This window comes from Chaetodon auriga, chromosome 13 (genome assembly GCF_051107435.1).
Source record: "Chaetodon auriga isolate fChaAug3 chromosome 13, fChaAug3.hap1, whole genome shotgun sequence".
In the NCBI taxonomy this organism is placed as follows: domain Eukaryota; kingdom Metazoa; phylum Chordata; class Actinopteri; order Chaetodontiformes; family Chaetodontidae; genus Chaetodon; species Chaetodon auriga.
Window position 1 is genome coordinate 11,843,696 of NC_135086.1, and position 23,212 is coordinate 11,866,907.

The following is a 23,212-nucleotide window of genomic DNA, read 5'->3' on the forward strand; positions in this document are numbered from 1 at the left end:
TGCAGACTCTCCCAGTTCACGCTAACCCAGCCTTTCCTCCTCCTGATATGACTCTGATACCCCGCTCCACTGAGTCCTGATGAGAACAGTGCTCTCCTCTCCCAAAGTTTAAAAGCTGCTCACCTCCCTGCAGTCGAACTCGCCGGGACTGTTTTTATGTGAGGTAACTCGATGCCAGATATTGCTGTAGCACTAAAAACTGAGTTGGCCACCTGCCATGGCTTAATGAATGTAACTGATAGTGGAAACGCTGAATTTTATTCGACGCTGTCGAAGCAGCTTTTTTTCCCGGTGTGGGTATGTCACGTCTGGCTGATGCCAGATCTGCTAAATCTAACTTCACCCTTAACCTTTAACCCCTCAGCGACCCGTGCACCTCGTTATCAGATGTTCTTACTCTCAGACACAGATACCTGGTATGACCTCCACCTCAATCGGTCAATGTGTACACGTAGATATACTTTACATGTTTTTTCTTTTCACTTCTTTCTCTTCTCTGCCTTATTTTGTCTCCTGTTTTTCATCTCCCTCCTCATATTTGTACAAATCCAATCAAAATGTCTCCCAGTAACATTCTCAACTGTACACTTGTACCAAATCTCACTTAGTTCTGTTCAGAGTGTCAGTTTTTGTTGTGCTTTTCCTTCATTTTGTTTCACTTTTGTTGGTCGAAATTATTCCACCTTTTGTACCATCAGATGATGTGTAACCTCAGATTGTGACTAAGGTGAAACGCTTAAAGTGAAGTCTGGAGAAGATGATTGCTAATCACTTTTACAGGAGGCAAATATTGATCCACTTTAAATGTGGCTCCTCACTGATTTTGCTGACATCATGTTTCATCAAGTTGATCTTCAAACCTTTATGATTCACAGCAGGAAGACTGAAAATTGTCATGATTCTTCTTCTAAATTTTTTTTGGTCTCTGTCCCGCAGGATGACGCCTCTCTGTCAAACCTGCTCGCTCTCCTCCCTGTTTCCTCACGCCGTCTGCAGAGTTCATCCACAGACCGAGCGCTCCTGAGCACCGTTTGGCTGCCCGGCTGACATCACGGGGAGGTGATGCGACGGTTTGTCTACTGCAAGGTGGTGCTGACCACCTCTTTGGTGTGGGTGCTGGTGGACGTGTTCCTGCTGCTCTACTTCAGCGAGTGTAACAAATGTGACGATCGGAAAGACCGCTCGCTGCTCCCTGCCCTCCGAGGTGAGTCTGCTCCGCTGCTGCTGCACCGGTCATTCACAGGATAGACCTAACGGGGCTGGAAGTTTTCAGGGGTCCATTCAACACTTTACTCCCTCTGGCCTTCTCACGGCTGGCTAATTTTTACGTTAGTCTACATCTTGTGCATGCTTAACCACTGAAACTGTGCTGTAATACTGATTTCCTGTGTTCATCACAGTGAATGACATGTCTGTTTGTTTTTCACCAAGGTCACATTTCAGATTCATTAATTAGAAGATTAACCCTGAAGCACAAAACATGATATTGGAAGACAAGATAAATGCATAAATAATAGTAATGATCATCATGCTAATATACACACAAGGGTTCTTCATCGTACATCCCTGTTCCAAGTGTCATCTGCACAAAATTAACAAGAAATAGAACAGATTATCACTGCCAGACAACATAACATCACTTCAAAGCACCGATAAACCAAAAAAGATGTTAAATACAATCAGAAACGAGAACAAGATCTCAAGCAAAGAAGTTATCGATAGAAGTAATTGATCTGAGCAAGTTAGGAAAAATACAAATAGTATCATTGTGCAGTGATGCAGCTGTAAGTACGGATTGATTTTTCTGCTTTTCGAAGTAATTTTGACAAAAATACACATGGACATGCTGTTGGCTGTAATGGACAACCTGTCTCATCTATTCTAAGGCAAGTTACTACAAATAGATTTTAATATTGTTCTGAAATAAAGTGAAACCAGCACACAGAGGCAGAAATGTTTTAGCTTTCAGCAGTCACAATTCATCCTTCTTTAACACAATAATCACACACAAATTAAAACAAACACAGGATTCTTATCAGTAATTGTTAACAGAGGCGATGAGCGTGTTTGCTGAAGGCAAAGTGAGACTTCTCTCCTGATACAACTTCCGTGTTTAGAAAGACGCAGCGATTTAGAAGTACATGAAGTGGGGCTTTGATTTAGGTTTTCTTTCAGATGTTGATGTTTTGATGTGGAATAGAGCAGGTTTCAACACAAATATCACAGCGTGAGAAACAGCCAGGTTCAGGGAACATACAGTGTGTTTGATCTGGAGGCAGCAATCTGCGTGCGCTCATCTCTTTTTAAGATTACATCTTTAGAAAAGAGCTTTTGGAGTTTGTAGGATTATTGAACTTCAGTTAATAAATGAGGCAACAATTAAATAATTCCCTTTTTTTGTTTCGGGTCTCTGCATTTCAGATCTCGTAGAATCTACTTTTTGTTTGCCATCGAACAAGCTTGTGACTTAAAATGTCCCATGGTTTCACCAGGATGCTAAACACAATCTTCATCATCCATCACAAATCCTATTAACATGATGAAGTTCACTTAGGGGCAAAACCTTTGCCTGAGAGGTCAGAAAGACATGTTGAAAAGCTAAAGCTAAAGCATGTCATTTTAAAAAGTTGCCTGTAATGTAATAAAATTAATGATTAGTAGTTACTGATCCCCAAAAATGCAAAAACACCAGATTGATTGTCAGAGTTTTATGATATGAAACCGATATAGAGTGGGACTGTGAGACTGATTCTGTACCTCAAAGCTGTGTGTGTGTGTGTGTGTGTGTGTGTGTGTGTGTGTGTGTGTGTGTGCGTGTGTGTGTTTGTTTGTTTGTTTGTTTGTTTGTTTGTTTGTGTGTGTGTGTGTGTGTGTGTGTGTGTGTGTGTGTGTGTGAATGTTGAGTTCGACCTAAGCCACAGCACCTCTCCTGCAGAGTTCATTTCCTCACACGCTCTGCAGTAAGCAGGTTTCTAAGAGGCTTGCTAAGCTGCTTTTAAGGTTAGAATGAGGCAGAGCAGCCCGTGACTGAGGCTGATTACTACACAAAAGTACACTGTTACACTGGAGTCACTTTGCTCATTTAATGACCTAAATATGACGATGTGCTGCATGTATGACGTGAGTGTTTGGAATGTTTTTCAGATGCTGGTTTTCTGCAACACTTCAGGTTATAACTTACATATTTTAAATTTAACCCAGTTAATTCAGACCAATTTTAATCTGGCACTGATTCACATGTTCACTTTTTGATTGGAATCAGTTTACCCTAATTTTATTATTGCTTATTGCTGGATGCCACCCATTATGATGTTGGCCAACCTGCAAAATATATGGTGTTAACATTCATTTTAGGTCATGTTTTCGGCTACCTGATGAATGTACATGCATGTTATCTCTGTTTTGGTCTCCACTACCTCCTGAGAAATACATACTGTAGGTTGATTAGAACTGAACCACACAGTAAATATGAGGGACAAGGTTAAACCAAAACTGTGAGCTAAAAGAGGCTAAAAAGCTCAGCGAAGGTAGAATTGTTGGGTGATACTCTGTGGCATCATGAGGGACACATTCACATCACACAGAGCAGTTTGTTTGACGACTGTTAATATTAGAAAATGATCATTGCTTACGGTAATATAATAATAATAAACTTTATTTGTATAGCACCTTTCATACACCAATTGCAGCTCAAAGTGCTTTACAAAAAAAGTAAATTACATGCACCAAGTGGTTCACCTGGGAAAAAAAAAGACATGGAGTGACCATAAAACAGGGTTAGAAAACTAATGTAAAATAAGATGGAGAGTAAAACACTGCCTGTGTGCTTGCTCTACCAATCAGTGCCTCTGAAGCAAACAAGCATAACAGAGTTTCCCAATTTCCCAAATGGTGGGTGACTGAATTTCTATCTTTTTGTTCTTTTTTGGCTCTATTCAAGAGTGCGTGTTTTAAACTGGTCGAACCGTCCTTCACCAGACTGAGATTTGTGGTTCTGCTTCCTTTATGTTATGCAAGAGAAGTACCTGATTATGAAACTCACTTCCTTCAGGCTACACATTCACTGCTGAATATTTCAGGCTTGCTTTTTTTCAACCGTTACTTTGTCTGTATTTAAAAAAGAGGACTGTCAACAGATCAGATGACTGAAAATGGTCGGTCGATTGGTTTTACGGAGATGTGATAACACAGAGGAGCTGAGGTGAAGGTTTGAGTCACGACACCATGAGGTGTCCTGACTTTAAGCTGTTTTTCAGAACACAGAAATATCGTTCTCACTGAGAATTACTGTTTGTAGAGCATTCTCCCCTCACAGAGGAAGCCTCAGGGTGCTCATACCTTTGCAGGTGTTAAACTTGAATGTCACACAATACTTCTGATCCTAATTGCCCTGAACCGTGTTTGTGTGAGCATCGCCTCACTCTGCGGGGAGTTTGGGCTGCTGTTCTGCTGCGGTTTTGTTTTCAGCCGGAGCTTCTCTGATATGCAGTGAAAGGGTTTGGGTACCTCTGGTCCGTTACTGTGAATCGTTAAGTGAGAAAAAGATGACTTGATTTCCAAACAGTGTAAAGTTATGATGACACATTTCTTCAATATTTTAAGCAAGAATACTTTTTTGTTTCTATCTTTTCCACTTTCAAAATAACATTAAAACAAAAAAGGCCTGAGGTAAAAGTTTGGGCACCTTGCAAGGTCAGTACTGAAGAACACCCTTAACACCCCCTGTGGCAAACATCACAGCTTGTAAACACTTTTTGTAGCCAGCTAAGAGTCTTTCAGCTCTTGTTTGGGTGGGTTTCTACCAGTCTTCCTGCAAAAGGTCTCTACTTGCATGCACCGCTCTTTTGAGGTCTATGCACAGATTTTCGATGGCGTTCAGGTCGGGGGACTGCAAAACCTTCAGCTTGTGCCTTTTGAGGAAGTCCATTGTGGATTCTGAGCTGTTTTTAGGATCATTATCCTGTTGTAGAAACCATCCTCTTTTCATCTTCAGCTTTTTTTTTTTTTATAGACTGCATGATGTTTGCTTCCAGAATCTGTTGGTATTTAACTGAATCCATTCTTCCCTCGATCAGTGAAATGTCCCCTGTGCCAAAAGCCCAAAGCGATCCACCCCCATGCTTGACAGTTGGAGAGGTGTTCCTTTCATGCAATTCTGCACCCTTTTTCTCCAAACATAACTTCGCTTGTTGTGGCCAAAAAGTTCTATTTTATCTTCATCGTTCCACGGACTTGTGTGTAAGATGCATCAGGCTTGTTCAGATGTTACTTTGCAAACTGATTTTGTGGTGGGGATGCAGTTTTCTCGTGAAGACTCTTCCATGAAGGTCATATTTGTACAGGTGTCTCTGCACCACTGATGCAGAGTCTGCTAAATCTTGAATGAATTTCTTTTTCTGTCGAACAGGGGCTTCATTCGTCTTTCCAGCAGTCCTACAAGCACTTCTCTCTGAAAGTTTTCTTGGTCTTTCAGACCTCAACTTGACCTTCACTGGTCCTGTTAACTGCCTTTTCTTAATTACATTCCAACTGAGGAAACCTGAAAAGGATTTGCTATCTTCTTATAGGCTTCTCCTGCTTTGTAGGCATCAATTATTTTAATTGTCAGACTGCTCGGCAGCTGCTTCGAGGAGGCTATGGCTACTGATTGTTGGTACAAGTTTTGAGGACTCAGAGTATTTATAAAGCTTTGAGATTTGCATCACTCAGCCTTTCCTAACGATGATTGTGAAAGCCATAGCCCTACCAAGCTAATTAAGGTTAGAGTTGGTAAAAGTTTTCTGAGAGCCCAGATGTCCTGGGGTGCTGAAACCCTTATTGTACAAAACAAAAATAATACACTAGTCTTGCTTGTTGAAGAGAATGTTTCATCTTGACTTTTGGGGATCAGTCCGTCTTCTACTCACTTAACCATTCACTGTAGCAGAATTTTTGGCCCAGACTTTTGCATGCCACTGTATAATGCAACACCAGCTGGGTCAGACTGACAGGCAGGAAGCAGAGCGGAGCCACAGAGGGAAGAGGTGGAGGTAAACTGCGGAGGAAAGAGAATTCATCGAGCTTGTGATGGAGCCTCCAAATGCGCACCACCACACAGACCTTTTTCCTGCAAAGTAGATGAGAATGAAAAGAGCTGGAGGACAATCTGCATGCAGATTAGTGTCCTTGACTGGAGGAATCTTGCAAACAGGCATCAAAGAGTCCAGCTGAGCTCTCGCAAGACATTTCAATAATGAATACAGTGTAGAGAAGGATTGCACACGTGCATTTAGAGAGGCTGCAGTTGTAATTCACATAACGGACATGTCGACACGTGACACTTTATTTTTGTTCAGCACTGAAATATGAGTGATTGCGTCTCAGAACACTCATTACCTGTGAATGTGAGGGGAACCTTTTCATTGTAATTGCTTGGCCTGACGCTGCAGGCAGGGACATTGAATTAGATTGATTGACCCAAGGACAGACAGAGCCACTGTTTTCTTCCCAGATGATCGCGGTCATCTTTTATAATGAATGCTCTGCGACCGCAGGGCTTGAAAACACCACCGAGAGTTCGTTTCCTAAGGCTCCTCTGATCTGTGTGTTGCTAAGCAAAACCAGACTTGTGTGTTTGAGTGTTTCTAGACTTAATACTTGATCTGTTTGTATAATTTCACAGATGGAGAAATTTTGAAAGCGCAGAGGGTGAAAAATGATCATTTAGAGTCATGAGGGAACTAAGTTGTTAATTTGAGCATGTGGCAAACACATAAAAGTCATAGATTATTTTAAGCATAGTTTGATAAGCTTTTCTAGGAGAAATAACAGCCTGTCTGATGCAGCTTAAATGTGCTGACATTTGCATTGCAAATACTATGTAAAATAAATAGTAATGAATCAGGTTAAGGGGTTGAAAACAAAGCCTTGCAGGTAGGAGATCCTTGATTTACCCCATGTATCCCTACACCCTGAAACCCCAAAATGAGTGTTTTTAGTTAAAACTACACAAAGTTTACAGGTATGTTAGTGTCTCTGGCTGTTGGTAGAGTGAAATGCTAATGTCAGCATGCTAACAAGCTCACAGTCACAAAGCTAACTAGCATTTATAATGTTTATCATGTTTATTGTCTTAGCTTAATGTATTAGCATTGTAATATTTTCTTATTAGCATTAAATGTAATCATTTAGACATTTCAGTCTGGTAGCCTGGCTGATGGACCAACATTGCAATCGCTAGAGCCACGCAGCCAATGTCAGCGTAGATAAAGAGTTAAAGAAGTATGCAAGGTAAAGACATAAAAGAAAAGCTTCAGTTGCTTCTGCAGTTTTGACTCTGATATCCTTTGGCACAAATGGAAAACATTTCGTTAACTTTTGCAAATTCGTGCTTTTTTATGTGAACCATGTTATTCTGTCAAAGTCAGCAACATTTGACTATCATGTGCATCACATATAGGTTTATCCATGCTTGAGAAATATGAATTTGTTGGATTATTTTGAAGCATTCACATAACAGAGAGAGCAGAAGTGCAGCGGTAAACTGGGACTGACAGTTTGCCTTGTTATTTCAAGGCCCGAGGACTGTCTCCTACAAAATTCACAAAGTGTTCTGCTCTCTGCGCTTGTTCACGTATGAAAGTGCTGTTCCATTCATTTTTCAGTCGGGTTAAGATAAATGTCATTTTTCAGTTTCAAAAATCTGTATGATTGGTTGTTGTGGTAAAGGCAGCCCAAACTGGTGTTGATGGTTTGCTGGATTTTCCCTGAAGATTCATGAGCTGCGTTGATCCGGATCTATAGACCGATGGATTGAAGAGGCTGAGCATGTGTTTGATGGACATTTTGTTCAATCATCCAGCTCAGCTCTCGAGCTGTTTCCATCAGATTTAAGCCAATGTCCAAATGGAGGGTGTCATCAGCGCTGTATAGAAAAGAGCTGGATCAGTTGAGGTTAACAACCCAGCAGACACCAGCCCGGCTCCACGAGGGGTCGGAGGGAATCCTCTTAACCTGGGGCCTGCAGCTAATGTGAACTGTGTGCCCCCCTTTCATGGAAATCACTGCTTCTGCTCTGAGAGATTATTACGAGAGAGAGAGAGACAGAGAGAGAGGGGACAGTGATAAATCCATAGAAGGTTATTTACCTTTGGTGAAGGGAGCTGCTTCGGTGCAGCAGCAGCCTGCAGCAGCAGTGCTGCTGTTCTGTAGGCCATGATTGTAGCAGCATACAGCAAAGACGACTGTGGTAATTCTTGAAAGGATTTTGCCTTCACGCTCCTTTTTCATCTATTAATACATTCTCCCAAATCTCTGAATTCAAAACCTCCTAATAGATTAAATTAAAATTAAAATTATAGCTGCCGTGGTGCAGTGCTTAATACCCACTCAGCCCGAGCCACAGCAACCAGGAGAGAGCTTAAACAGAGTGCCTGCATCGTCTGTATTAAATGTCTTTTTCACGTTCACCGATGTGTGAGGAAACAGATTTTTTCCCCAACCGGTGCAAGTAAGAATGCCCTCACATTTTCTGTATGTGCTGTGTTGTTATAAGGGTCATTAAGGGGAATACGACACACTCTTCATCCCTGCACATCCTGTATGCATTCTGCCTGTACATGAGCTGCTTTTTTTTATTATTATGCTGTTTTAGGAATCAGGGTTCAGTTGTATATATGTCATTTTCCTTCACTGAAGCTTCACTTTCACAGCCAAACCAATACTGTGTTTCTAATATAGTCATTCAACTTCTGCACAGGTAGTTCATTGAGTTCTCGAAAAACCACCACGACTCGTTTTTTTCCCCCTCTGGTGAGAACAGGGCACACAGCCAACAGGCTGGGGTCAGCGAGGTCAGCCACTACTCATTACTCTCAGTTCCATTTATGGAGGAGATGTGGAGCATTTGTAATTTAGTGGGATTTTATATCATAGTAGTTCTTTTCATATTTTCTCCTTATCAAGAATAGACTGTATATACAAAGTGATTTATTTTACAGCCGTTTGACCTTAATTTCTCTTCTACTTACTGAGAGAAAAGCCTCAAATAATGGGTCCGATTTCTCATTCGATATCCTTGTTTTGCCTCTGTAATGTTCCAGCGGTGATATCTCGGAGCCATGAGGGTCCGGGGGAGATGGGCAAGGCAGTGAACATCCCCAAGGACGACCAGGAGAAGATGAAGGAGCTCTTTAAGATTAACCAGTTCAATCTGATGGCCAGCGACATGATTGCACTCAACAGGAGTCTGCCGGATGTGAGGCTGGATGGGTGCGTAAGCTTGGGCGTCTTCCAGATGCACGCTGTGAATCACACAACTGACCCTTTAACACCCACACACACATGCACACACATCCACTTTCCAACAGAGTAGCACAAGTCCTCACCTTGCTCCTCCATGGCCTGCAAACCTATCTTTGATACCCATCACACATTGCAAGGCGCTCTGGTTTCTTTATCAGAAAGCTGACATTTACTCTCTGCTTTTTGCTTCTTCATTTCTTTATTTCTTCAACTCCTTAATGTCTGCGGACTTCTATGCCTGGTTGGCTAGAAACGGTTCCAGTATTCAGACAAATGTGTTCGATGGGTCAGCAAAGCAGCAGGGATCCTTTCTGTCGTCCAAAAAGCCTCAGCGGGGTTGCAGACAGTGACTGTTTCTGCGGATGAAATGCTCTGAACTATCAAAGCAATGTCAATCTGGCGATTAAAACCATTTTTAAACTGTTTGTTGAGTCCATCAGATTTTATTGGTATTAATAACTTCAGCTAATGTGAAAAGACATCTCTAATTATGGCCACTGTTTCAATGCAGAATCCATCAGATCCCTCAAGTGTGTACATTAGGCCTGACATTTGAGTGGGAGCAGGGTTTTGTTTACTGTCACTCAAGATCCACTTGAGCACTTAATGAAGATCCAAGGAGCAATTTGTGTGAAACATGAGCACATTCGTCTCAGGCTGCTGATATGCGCTGGCATTCGCCTCTCGTGGAGACATTATCTAAGTGATTCATGTTTAAATATTCCAGCTGAACACAAGTTCTCCTCAGCACTTTCATTAAGTGGATCGCGAAGGCCCTGCCAGTCACATACATTGTGAAAAATAGGCCACAAGAACGTCTTTTCTTCACGCCTACGTTCCACAGTAATTCCACGCTATTCACATCTATACCAAGAAAACGCCAAGTCAAGACTTTTTGCGATGTGGAGATGCAACTATAAAGATCATTTTGCCTGCGTAGTGCAAAAGAAGACCTGTATTACTTGGAAAAGGCAACACTCAGCTGATTGCAGCTCCTCCAGTTTTCTCTCCGTTATGGCTCCATACTTCTCTCAGTATAAATATTGCAGCAGTTTTATTACAGAACACACCTTAGCCTTGCAGAATTTCACCAACTGGGTGGTGGAAATTACCCAGAGCCACGCAGAATTGTCAGTCGCTGCCTCTGAAGGGTAATAACATTTTGTCTTGAAGGCAACCTCCTGGCCTAGTTGTGTCAGTCAGTGCTGTCACTTTGAATAGACAGGACTGAGCCAGCAGTGCTGTCTGCTCCGATGGCTTCTTTCACCCTCCGTCACCTCCCGCTACCCTCCTCCTGCCCTGGCCGTCCACCTCCTCCACTTCTGTCACGCAGCTCATTCCTTATTCAACATCATCCACTACAGTTTGCCACATTCTCCCTCTTTGACTGTGACAGACGTCCCATCAAGCCAAGGACACGCCGACATGGCTGTCAACACTGGTTTAACTTTTTCTACTCCCTTTCTGCAGATATTTGATATATCTCATATGACAATGTTTTTGCACTGACGACAGCATTGGATAGCGGCAGGACACACTCAGATTCTTTTCTCAGACACCTCTCATGCAATGTAATGAGCTGCGGGCGTAGAGAACCGCTGCTGCTGCAGTTTGAAAACATCGCTGTAGTTTTAGACAAAATTTAGCATTTTCAAGTTTAAGTATGAGCACGCACGCGGTTATGTTCAGGTTTTAGCCATGGTTAAGTTTCCTTTAGCTGCTAATAATGGTTTTATTTTCAAATAACCTCTTACTTTTTATAATGTTAATCATCATTTCATCTAAAAATGTCACAATAGAAACAAATGACCATCAAATAAGTGTTCGATTAATTCCTGAGGTACAGGTATCACAAGCTGGTTTTAAGTCACTGTAAGTGGTCATTGTCATTGACAAAAATAGCATTAAATCTATGCAAGAACAGCACACAAAAAACTGTAAAATTGATTAATTAATTTGTTTAATGGCTCCCCTGAAAAATCACTCTAAAGACTCAGCTGACTCAAATTATAGATAACACCGAAAGTAATTTCTGCTCTGCCTGCCATGAGGCTTGACCTTAAACATTAAATATAATATAAAATACTTTACAGTGTGTTCTAAATATTTATGAGTGCTGATAACTGTAATTATACAGTGTAACAAGCAGATTATAAGTATGTTTATGATGTGTGTGTCATATGGATGTTTATTTTGAAATCTTTCCAAGGTTTTCCTCTACATGCCTCTACAAACTCTGAAAACATGTGAAATATTCTGCCGGGTAACTTTCCTGTGTTCAGTTCTGCTTTACTGATTTCTTTTTCGCTCCATCAGCTGTAAGACCAAGGTGTACCCCGACGACCTGCCAAACACCAGCATCGTCATCGTGTTTCACAACGAGGCGTGGAGCACGCTGCTGCGCACCGTTCACAGCGTCATCAACCGCTCTCCCAGACACTTGCTCGTGGAGATCGTGCTGGTGGACGATGCCAGCGAGCGAGGTTGGTCGTCTACACTCTACCTAACTGAGATGCAGGTTTAACTCTGTGGTCAAAGATACATCATCTGCTCAAGTAGGATGATGTTCAGTGTGAACAATGTGGGACACAACCAGGCTGAACCAGGCTCAGCAATATAAGACAGTATTAATGCGGTGTAGCTTTTTATTATGATAGCTGGGATTTGGGGAGTCAGTATTTACTCTTCACAACAGTTTACCTTTGCATCTTTTAACTTAAGTCTTATTTGCATTATTAGATTTGTTTCTTTATGTGTGTAAATTGATTGTGTATGCGTACTCCTGTTTGCCTTTGAATGGCCCCTTGAGGGACTAATAAAGTACTTTAAACTGGAATTAAATTGTGATGAGAATAAAGACTCAAACTAAATTGAGATGCAGGGCTGCAACTAACATTTGTTATTGATTCATCTTTTGGCTATATTCTGGATAAACAGATTAATCTTTTGGTCTAAAATATGCCAGAAAGTCATGATAATGATAACAGTAATAAAAATTTTACTGAGCCTCAATTCATTGTATTTACATTTCTTCCAAAAGCCAAAAAAAACAAATACTCATCGCATCTGATCAGATCTGAAAAGCTGAAACTAGAACATTTTTGCCATTTTTGTATGGGAAATGACTTAACTGATTCTCAAAATTAATTAAAAATTAATTTTCTGTTGAATGACTAATGGATAAATTAAATCTGCTGTTTGGTTCCAGACTTCCTGAAGAAGAAGCTGGAGAACTACGTGCGGACCCTGGAGGTGCCGGTGAGGATCCTGAGGATGGAGCAGCGTTCGGGTCTCATCAGAGCCAGGTTGAGGGGGGCAGCCGCCACCAAAGGCCAGGTCATCACGTTCCTGGACGCCCACTGCGAGTGTACCGTCGGCTGGCTGGAGCCCCTGCTGGCACGCATCAAAGAGGACAGGTAGCACCACCAAACCGACCACTGAATGCTTCAAATGTAATGTTAATCCTTAAATAATGAATGGACTCGGCTAACGAGCTGCTCATTGTCAATCATTTTAATTGCGTGCCTGTTCAGTCCAGAAACCCGTTCTAATATGCTGGTATTATCACGTTTCTCTGACGTTGCATCATCGGGTGCTCGGGCCAAAGCTCCGTCTGAATATTGATGGGACAGCAAACCCTCAGTTATGAATACACTGCTCGAGCCTGACGCTGCTGATAGGAGAAGATAATCATTTTGCATCGTCTGCTTCTGCTGCTGCCTCAGAGGAAAACCTAGCTCCAATTACTGTAGCTCTGTTTTTGTGTTAACTCTGCAACGACTGGTGTTCGTAGACGCTGGTGAAGTCGAGATTAAAGAGGCCAGAGCCACGTTTTTTTTTAGCTACAGCAGATGCATGTTCGGTGGCCTGGCTGCAGGAGATGGTTTCTTGTTCTTGTGGAGACAGCAGATGTTTTCTTCAGCTTAGCGTTTGTACGGTTTCGATAAACACGTTAATTTAAAGTGAGAAGGTGTTTCTCAGGTAGCTTTTATTTATCGGAGCATTGGCTATTGTTTCAGGCTCTAGCTTGATCTTTAAAAACAGGGCGAATCTGCCTTGTCTGTGAGTGACATTTACAGATGGATGGATTGATAATGATTCTCCTGCGATCCATCTCTTATCTGAGGTCAGACACATTCATTTTCCCTCAGGAAGAAATCAGTATCATATGACTCAGAATATTATATTATGGAGCCATTCCACTTTTACTGAATGCTGCTGCAGATGTATTGGTGTCTTTAAGCATGGGCGCAGACTGATGAGGCGGTGAGGGAAGCTGTGCTCACATGATTGATGATCCAGGTTGTTACTGAGGGGGCTGCTTGACAGCAGGTTGGTGATATTAACATTCTGTCCAATGTTGATTGTACTCCGTCAGGGTATGGAGAGTGTGTTCAAAGTCATGTATAAAACATCAAGCTGATGCTCGTCGCTGTTAAGTGTGTTCCACTGCTGTGCATTTCATCTGACAAACCCCCCCAAAAACTCAGTATCAAGGTTGTTATTACAGAATTCATGATATTATTATATTAGCATGATAAATCCCAGAATCTAGAAAAGATGGGACGCTGTGTGAACTGTAAATGAAACAGAATGTGGTAACTTGCTAATACTATTCTAATAGTAGGATGCATTTTTTTTATTAATGCAAGAGCAGCTCAGCTACATTATGTAATATGGTTTTTTTCTGTTACGCAATGAGTCAAGCAGATGATGAATTAGCACCGGTTTTGATAATTGATTAATCAATCAACCAAAACGTCTAATATTCTCTGCTTCCAGCCTGTTCGTCAGACAAACACGACGTTTGATGATGATCTATTCTTTGGCTTTTCATTGACTTAACCATTAATCAAAGGGTGAACACTCAGCCGATTGTAAATCCTCCAGTTTTTCTTTCCGTTTCTGTTAAATCTACACATTAATTAGTAACATAAGTGACGCTTAGCTGCAGCCCTGCTGTGGTCGGCACTTGGTCATTCTTTTTCCTTACTTAAAAGATCGACCATGACCATCGGTGACCACGACTTCGCTCTCATTCAGAGTATGTGAAATCATCAGTGATGTGTATTTTAGCATGGACGTATTTAAGGTGTAATTTATCTCCACTTTGTGTCTTGTGCCTCTCAGGACAGCTGTGGTGTGTCCTATCATCGATGTCATCAGCGACGAGACGTTTGAATACATGGCGGGCTCAGATATGACCTATGGCGGATTCAACTGGAAGCTGAACTTCCGCTGGTACCCTGTTCCCCAGCGGGAGATGGATCGACGCAAGGGGGACAGGACGCTTCCTGTCAGGTACACTGAGAAAATATTTCCTCCTCCTCTGAAGCTAAATCTAGATTTTCCAGGGGAGTGTGTGTGTCTGATGTTCCACTACTGTACGTGTAATGTCTTTTGATTAAGAATTAACAGAGAGGAGATATAATTACACAAAAAAAGGTGAAGAGACACTTTTGGTAAGTTGAAACAGATGTTAGTTCTCTGTCTCTCACCGGAGCTGAGAATGGGTTTATGTGTGATGGCAGCAGGCTACAGAGAAGACATGGGCAGTTAGATGTCTTCACAAGTACACCTTTCATGAAAGTGCCATTTTTATCTGCAGATAGAAATAGATCTCTTTCCTTTGTGTGTCCCTCTGATGCAAACAGCTTCCTAAATAGCATCCTGATCACTGTGCTTGTGCTCTGTTGAAGTTTAATTATGTTGGAGCTCATTTAATTAAAAAAAAATAGAAAAATAGAAACTCTGCTTTTTGTTTCCGCTACACAAAAGGAGGCACGGTGTGTCGTCTCTATGCAGATCACTCCCAGCAACAAACAATATCCTTAATTAAGGAGCGACTGTAACATAGAATGAATTAAAAGATAGAAGTAATTACCTCTCTGAGGCTTTGTTTCAAATTGTCAAACAAATTGGTCTTTTATTAAAGTCTGAATGTTCCTCAGAGTTGCACTAAGATACTAATAACTACAGCACGAAGAGGAAAGGTTTTTTTTTTCTTCACTTTTTGTCTTAATTGTTTGTGTCTCTTGCAGGACTCCCACCATGGCTGGAGGATTATTCTCTATAGACAAAACATACTTTGAAGAAATAGGAAGCTACGATCCAGGCATGGATATCTGGGGCGGAGAGAACCTGGAAATGTCTTTTAGAGTGAGTGGGGGGGGGGGTCTCATGTCAGTTGATGTCAGTGGTTACAGGCAGCCTCCCTGTATCGCTTCCACTTTAGGTTCAAGGCAGACGTTCAAGGAAAATATGAGGAGAAACAGGAATCGTGTCTAGTGACAAGAGATGTTGTTGCTTTATCAATGATTCACCGGTGAATTCATGATTTAGTAATCCACACTGTGATTACTGTGTGCTCATCTATTTTTACTGTTTCAGGGAAAAACAAGGAAAGGATGTAATTACTGCTCTCGTCAAAGTGCACTTTCCTCCCATCGCACCGAGATTGATTTGCAGTTTCACGTGAATGGAAATGACAATAAAACGTGTTCATTGCTGAAAGGTAGCAGGCGGCAGTGACGAGGGGAGATGTTCTGAATAAAGTCCAGGTTTTATTACCCTCCTGCTCTCCTGGACTATGAGATTCAGGTTGAAAAGGGAAATGAGAGGTTTTAGACATGGATGTAAATGCAACTTGACTGGTTAGCGGAGCCATACAACCGCGAGGTGGTAATTGTGCTTGTATTGACTGCATTTGCCTGCTGCCGTGCCACTCGCTGTATAAATCTACATTGTCTGCATGTGTCTGCAGATCTGGCAGTGCGGTGGCTCGTTGGAAATTGTCACATGTTCGCACGTGGGCCATGTTTTCCGGAAGGCCACCCCGTACAGCTTCCCTGGAGGAACGGGCCAAGTCATCAACAAGAACAACAGGCGCCTGGCTGAAGTGTGGATGGACGATTTCAAAGACTTCTTCTATATCATATCACCAGGTACAGAGCTGCGGTCTGACTGCACGTTTCTGCTGCTGGAGCGGCAGAGTCAAATGTTGAGGACTTTGCTAAAATGTCATGAATTCTTCACGTTTAAAAAGTTTTCGGGAATGTAAAGTTCAGTCTGGATTTTAATAGATGTTTTATTCATTTTGCGCTGCCGTTCAAAAGCAGATATGAACAATCCTCATGAACCTTCGGTACTGCTTGCACGCTGGCTGATATTACATTTAGCAAATTGGTGTGAAAAGGGAAGACTTGTCTACCCTCTTTTATTCTCTCATTCTCTTTCATGGTACTTTATTTTGCTCGTTTTCAGTCTTTTTTTTTTTTAACTCTGCCTTGCATTGGAATTTAATGCTGCTTTTGTCATCTCCAAACTGAGATTAATTATTTCCAACTCGCAGACACATTTTTAGTGCTCCTCCGAAAATTGGGTTCAGAAATTTGTCAAAGATGATCTCCGACAGAGCCCAAATGCACACGGACAAACCGGAGCAATATGACTGTGCAGATTGAGAGATGAGTACCCCTCCATCTGTCGACTTAGTAATGTGATTACCCTTTAGCAGACAGCAGTGTCCCGGAAATCTCTGGTTAAGTGTTTTAGATGCCAGCCAACCTATGAGGGATCATCCGTAATCTGCCTTTCTTATGGCACAAATTGTGACCTTCTCCTCCACTCAGTCAGGCAGGATTGTGCGCAGGCAGGTGTGCAGACAGAGCTGTGATGGATGAGTCTTTCTGCGTATTGTGGCCCCACAAAGACTGTCTCTTCCTCCAGGACATTAGGGAGAATGATCTGGGCCAAGCTGCTGCCAGACCTCACTTATTGGCACAGAGGAACACAGTATGTTGCTCTGGCTGAGTTTGGGAGTGGCATCTAGTGATCCTATTAAAAGTGCGTCTCCCTCCTCGTCCCCTCCTCCGCTCTGGTGATTTCAAGATCAAAGAGGCTATTCATCATCTGCAACATGTGATGCTCAGACCCTACAGAGAGAGAACGGGGGAAATGGAGAGCCGGGGGAGGAAGAGTGGCCTTCAACCCCGCAGCTTTTATCTGCCAACTTGTGATTTCTATTTCACACATAAGTGTAAGACGCCGGCGTTACACACGGTGCCGTTTGCATTGTCTGGCTCCTGTTTGATGGATAGTGCTGTAAGTCTTACATGTTGGCTGGTTTTTGAAAATTGTATTCTATTTTCCCTTATTGCAATCATGCACTTTCATGATAAATTACCCCAGCGGATCTATCTACATGCAAGCTACGAGGCGCTCTGGGGAGAAACCATCTGCCTAATGTGTTTGTGAGTGTCTGTGCCCAGTCGCTGTCTAATCCTTCCTCAGTCTTCAGTTGCATCGATCTGCATCTGCGCATACATGATGCAGTTCCCATTTGGCTAAAATAACACACCTCATGGAGCACAATATTCCAGCAATTGTTGCATTTGTGCATTCCTGGAGAAGATGCGGTACCTTTAACATATAAATGTGTGTATAAATAGGATTTGACTTAGTTTCCTCATATGCCCTCCGTGCAGAATTAGGTTATTCATGCTTAAATAAATAGAAAATCCTTCCATGACCACCCACGTAGCCCATATTTTCAGGTAGGATTATAAAGTGGGTTTTTTTTTTTTTTTATAAAGGGTCCCTCTGGTGTTTAATCTCGGTGGTGCAAGAAAACAAAAAAAATTAAATACTGAGTGATGCGTAGTGATGCACATGGCTGAATCCTTGTCTTTTGTGTGCAGGCGTGATGCGGGTGGACTACGGAGACGTCTCTTCCCGCAAAGCCCTCCGTGAGGCCCTGCAGTGCAAACCGTTTTCCTGGTATCTAGAGAACGTGTACCCAGACTCCCAGATCCCAAGAAGATACTACTCACTTGGTGAAGTATGAGCTTTCTCGTACTCTGATCTCCCATAATGCTGCAGATTTACTGCTATGGGCAGAAATATTCACCACTACAAACTGAATTTGAATCTGAATTGCTCAGTTTGAATAATCGCATTAAAAAACTGAATCTGAACAACGTAATTTGAAAGTGAACGTGTTACTTTGGAACTGAATTCCTATAAACTTGAAACTGTATGTAATATTATAACACTGAATTCATTTAATGTGTATTTGATCCTCACTGAAAATTCAACTCACTGTATCACTTCTCACAATTCAATTTCAGTTCACTCAGACACACATCCGGTCGTCGAGGAAGAGCAATCGAGCGCAGATTCACAGAACTCCTTCTCTCCTGTCTTTATCCAAGAGTGCTGTCTTTCCATTTGAGAACATGACTTATTGATTTCACGGTCAGATTTTCTAATGCTTTCCCTCCAAACCCCCCCCCCCCCCCCCCCGCGCTCAGATAGCCGCAGCTCGTTCTTAGATTTGCTTTACTTCTGCTTAAACTTAAAGGTTTCCTGCGCTCCGGCTTCAACCCTTCTCCTCGCACTCAGGCTGCTTGTGAAACAGCTGCTCTCAGGTTTCCTGTGCGGTAACCCTGTGAAAATCAACTAATAGAATGCCAGGTGCGGTGCTGACCAATGAAATGATCCCTGCCTCGTTGCAGGTGCATTCGCTCTACTTTAGGGCATGGAGGGAGAGAGTGGATGTGAGTTAAGAGTAATCGCCCATAAGGGACGCTCTGAGAAGTCAAGCGCTATTTGAGTGCGAGGGCGAGGGTATTGAGGGAAATCACTGCAACATCTGAAGGTGAAATCATTGAGTCGTGTTCTCAGATTTAAGAAGCGCACACTTGAATTAAGAGAAAAAAATCCAAGGCTTCACAGTATCATGGTTTTCTTCTTCTTCTTATTCAGCTTCTTCTAGTTACAATGAGCCATAAAGGAACATAAACAGAAGAGGTGTTTGGTTAAACAAACGCTTTATCATAATTTCACAAAACAAGATGTCCTACATTAACACCAATAACACTAATATGGTGGAATTCAATCCTGCAGAAAAGCAAATGCACATGGTATGATAACCATCAATTTTCACACCGCGGTATATCAGCTGCTACTGTACACTGCATGTGTGTCCCAGTGAGCTGAAATTGAATTGTAAGAACTGAATGTGGATGTATATATAGAGAGCTGAATTGAGAGTGAGGACCAAATGAAGTCAGTTTCATAATATTACATTCAGGTTCAAGTTTATTGGAATTCAGTTCCAAACTAATAAATTCAAGGCCAAATTGCGCTGCACAGATTCAGTTTTTTAACGTAGTGATTCCAGTTGAGCGATTCAAATTCAAATATAAAGCGTTGAAATTCAGTTTCAACTGCCCGTCCGCTGCCTCCCTCTGCCTTCAGTCAGATATGTCCTTGTGCTGTAGCTTCTGGGTCGTGCTTTCAGAAAAACAATATTGCCGCGAGATAAATCAGAAAATCTCAGGACCCAGCAAAGGCTGAACGAAACCAGATAAAAACAAACAGCCCCAGCTGTTCGTATTGAACGTGCATGATAAACAAACAAGGGAATGTTGGTGCAGTCAGTATTGATCCCAGTCATATGTTTACACAGTTATACTATGAATGCTGGCGAGGTGAGATAAGGCTCATCAAAAGTGAATTTCCAAATGCGGAAAAAGTGCAAACATCAGTCAGAATCGCTCTCAGATGGGTTTTTAAACTGGTAACCAGCACAAATCTGAAAAAATGCGAGACATGTTTCATCAGACGATTACTTTAAAAGTCAGAGATGGAACATACAAAGTAGTTCTGTTACACATTAAAAAGGGGTTTAGGGGAACTGTGGGATAATTTGCAGCTAAAGCACGAGGATTCATAGTTAATTATTTTCAAGATTCTGTAAATTCAAGTTCTTTTTATCAGTTATTTCCGTCTCACACAGAAGAGGAGATTTATTTTGTAAGTGACCTGAATTTGCCTGGTGATGCCCGTGGCCCCGTGTCGACAGCGGCGCAGCATTGGGGTAAAGTCAGCTCTGACATGCAGTGTGCTGTCTGCACGATAGACGGAGGCCATTTAAAAGTAATGTCAGCTGAAGAACTCATGGTGAAATGAGCTTGTAATCCTCCAACATTCATACAGCTGAGGATGAAAGGAGTTTTTTTTTCATCGTGCTGCTCTGCTCTGCTGCAGCACAAGCTCGATCTCTCTCTCTCTCTCTCTCTCTCTCTCTCTCTCTCTCTCTCTCTCTCTCTCTCTCTCTCTCTCTCTCCCCTGCAGCACCTCAGCTCCATCTTCCTCCAAACCAGCCTTCTCCTGACTGATTCTCATCCTCCATAACACACAGTCAGCCTTTCTTTAACAGCTGGAACCATTAGGTCTTATATCACTTAATTATGAACGTCCACTTCCTGCATGATGGGCATACTAAGTTGCTTAGGCAACATATAGAGCCGGCTTAGCTTTAGCTCTGCGAACGTATGGGTTCATTATAGAGCTGAGTTGACTGGAAAGTTAGTAGAAGCTCTGGTAGCAGGAGGTTTCTCCGTATATGACAAAGAAAGGCTTCAAATCTTAACATTTGAATGGCTTGAACCTGCAAATGTTTGGCATGTTTGCTAATAAAATAAATAAAATGCTTATTCAGTCATCAAAATAGTTGCTGGTTAATTAGACATGAAAAATACTAACTACTATTAATTGATTTTCAGAATAGTTGCAAATTAATTGTCCATTTGATTATTAGTTGTTTCAGTGTTGTGCAAAACAAAATCAAAAAAATGTAAAGATTTATAAATAATATAAAATCTGAGTAATGGTGAAGGATCCCAGGACACTAAAGAGGAAGAGGAACACTTACAGAAAAACGTGGCGAAGAGAAGATGATTCATTTTTAATGAGAAATATTGAGCAGGACCGGACTGGTTTCTGTTCGGCTTTGAAAAGAATGCATTTGTTTTGCTGTTTGGACGTGCAGCCTGGAGTCCCGTCAAGTAATACATACAGTCTACACGATACCCTGAGAGGACAGAAACACACTAAGATTTGCGAAGGTTTAGCTGTTTTCAAAAATATATTTTCCGAGTTGTGAAGATAGAGACAGAAGGATCGTTTCAAAGGATATTTAAGTAACAATTCCTTTCAATTCCTGCCTGTAGATCAGAAATGTTGAGACCAACCAGTGCGTGGACAACATGGGCCGAAAGGAGAACGAGAAGGTTGGCTTTTTCAACTGTCACGGCATGGGTGGAAACCAGGTGAGGGGAGGACGTGCAAACGCTTAAGTAGCATTTTTATTATTTGTAGACTGGATTTTTAAACTCTCTGCACACAATGTCCCATAAACACTAACTGGGAACTTTAAGAAATATTTCCTAAGGGCTGTAAATGGAATGCAGAATCAGTCTGTTTAAGATTAACACCGAAGCAGCCGAGCCTTTGATTCGTCTTTATCTTGGATACATGAGCTCTGGGATTTCGCCTTGCTAGAAAGCCTCAGTTCAGTCAGGGTGAGCGCAATGAGTGAATATCCAACTTTCAAGTCAATCCGCAGATTTTCAATACAAGTTAGAGAGTTTTTCTTTCTTGTTCTTAAGTCCATTGTTGATTTGGCTCCATGCTGGGGTTCACTGATAAGTCTTGTATGTGTTTATTTTTTTATTGTTCCCTCTGGCCTCACGGCTCTTGTTAGGGGTTGTTGTGTAGCTGCAACACATGAGTCAGAATCTCAAGGTAAGCCTGCAGTTACAGGAAAACATAAAAAACGGAGAATCAAACACTCCGTCTGTAGAAAGATCCCAATCACAAACACAATCATTTCTTGAATGCACCAAGATGAATGAAGTCGGCCTTCCTGAGTGAGACGTCTCGTTTCCAGGTGTTCTCATACACGGCGGATAAAGAAATTAGGACAGATGACCTCTGTCTGGACGTCTCCCGCCTCAACGGGCCTGTCGTCATGCTCAAGTGTCACCACATGAAGGGCAATCAGATGTTTGAGTACGACGCTGAGGTAGGATCTGCTTTTCACACAGCAGCCAGATAATCTGTTTCCCGGCTGCTGATGGCCGATGTGTTGAAAACGACTTTGATGAAGTGCTGAATGTGTTTGAGTCTGTGTCATGAGGGGTTTGCTGTGCGGTGTGAGCTCACTGAGGACGTGGGAAGAACGTGAGTGTCTGTTTGCAGCCACCAGATGGCGCTGTGTGTCAGTTTTTGAGCACAGCAGAAACTGAGATGCTTTTTCCACCCAGCAGCTGTGTCTCTCCTCTCATGTTCTCTCCTTTCACATAGTATGTTGGCAAGTGGGAATATGATTTTGAGGTAAGCTTTCCAAGTCATCGCTCCCAGAAAATCGCCCCGTAGTCTGAGTCCTGTGCAGTTTCGTGCTACAACCCAGACTGTGAAGTGGATAGTTGTTATTGGATCATTTTAATCTCAATGTGAACTTGAGCCTTTTTAGTAGAGGAATGAAATCAAGTCTTGAATGGATTTTGATATTAACGCATTCAAAAAAGTTTATTTACAAAATTCAGCCACGCAAATACTCCCAGTCCTGCAATAAATCCTCCCTTCATGACGGTTATAATGCTCAGCTTGTGTAAACAGTTTAAGAGAGGTGGTGATTCAGCCTTACGGTCATTTTGGAGGCTGCAGTTTGTGGCGCTGTTGAACTGTATTGCATCATACAGAGATGTGTTTTTGCTTTTAAATCTACCCTCATTGAAATATATGGGGTGAAAAAATGTTGCTTACAGTCAACATTAATTCACCGTATCTGCCACAAAACAATCAAACACTAAGCGGCCGGATCGTCGTTGAAACCTGACGGCCAGTCGTTGAAAATAAACCAGTGAGAGACAAAACATAAAGTGAATGTCTTAAAAATCAGATCAACGCAGCAGTGATGGCGGAAACAAATAACCTAATCCCTTTGTGTTTTTAAGTCCGGTGGAACATTAGAGAGCCTGCAGCCTGTAAGACACACTCAGGGAAGACACTATTGAATCTACACAACATACAGATGTGTGAGTGAGTCACAGTTCATTCATCTGTGGTAGCACCAAAAACA

General features: G+C 42.0%; 1 protein-coding gene across 4 annotated transcripts in view; it reads left to right on the forward strand.

The window, feature by feature from the left end:
* The window catches only part of galnt13 (polypeptide N-acetylgalactosaminyltransferase 13), a 37,450-nt gene that overhangs the window by 2,951 nt on the left and 11,287 nt on the right, over positions 1 to 23,212 (forward strand). For 2 of the 4 annotated variants that reach the window (XM_076747699.1, XM_076747698.1), the window contains exons 2-12: positions 937 to 1,204; positions 9,081 to 9,249; positions 11,599 to 11,765; positions 12,491 to 12,698; positions 14,413 to 14,583; positions 15,324 to 15,441; positions 16,046 to 16,226; positions 17,982 to 18,121; positions 21,300 to 21,398; positions 22,019 to 22,153; positions 22,435 to 22,464. In XM_076747699.1, coding sequence (XP_076603814.1) covers positions 1,063 to 1,204; positions 9,081 to 9,249; positions 11,599 to 11,765; positions 12,491 to 12,698; positions 14,413 to 14,583; positions 15,324 to 15,441; positions 16,046 to 16,226; positions 17,982 to 18,121; positions 21,300 to 21,398; positions 22,019 to 22,153; positions 22,435 to 22,464 — 1,560 coding nt within the window. In that variant the 5' untranslated portion in view covers positions 937 to 1,062. The remainder of the gene's footprint in view (positions 1 to 936; positions 1,205 to 9,080; positions 9,250 to 11,598; positions 11,766 to 12,490; positions 12,699 to 14,412; positions 14,584 to 15,323; positions 15,442 to 16,045; positions 16,227 to 17,981; positions 18,122 to 21,299; positions 21,399 to 22,018; positions 22,154 to 22,434; positions 22,465 to 23,212) is intronic. The other 2 variants (XM_076747701.1, XM_076747700.1) reach the window with 1 other exon arrangement.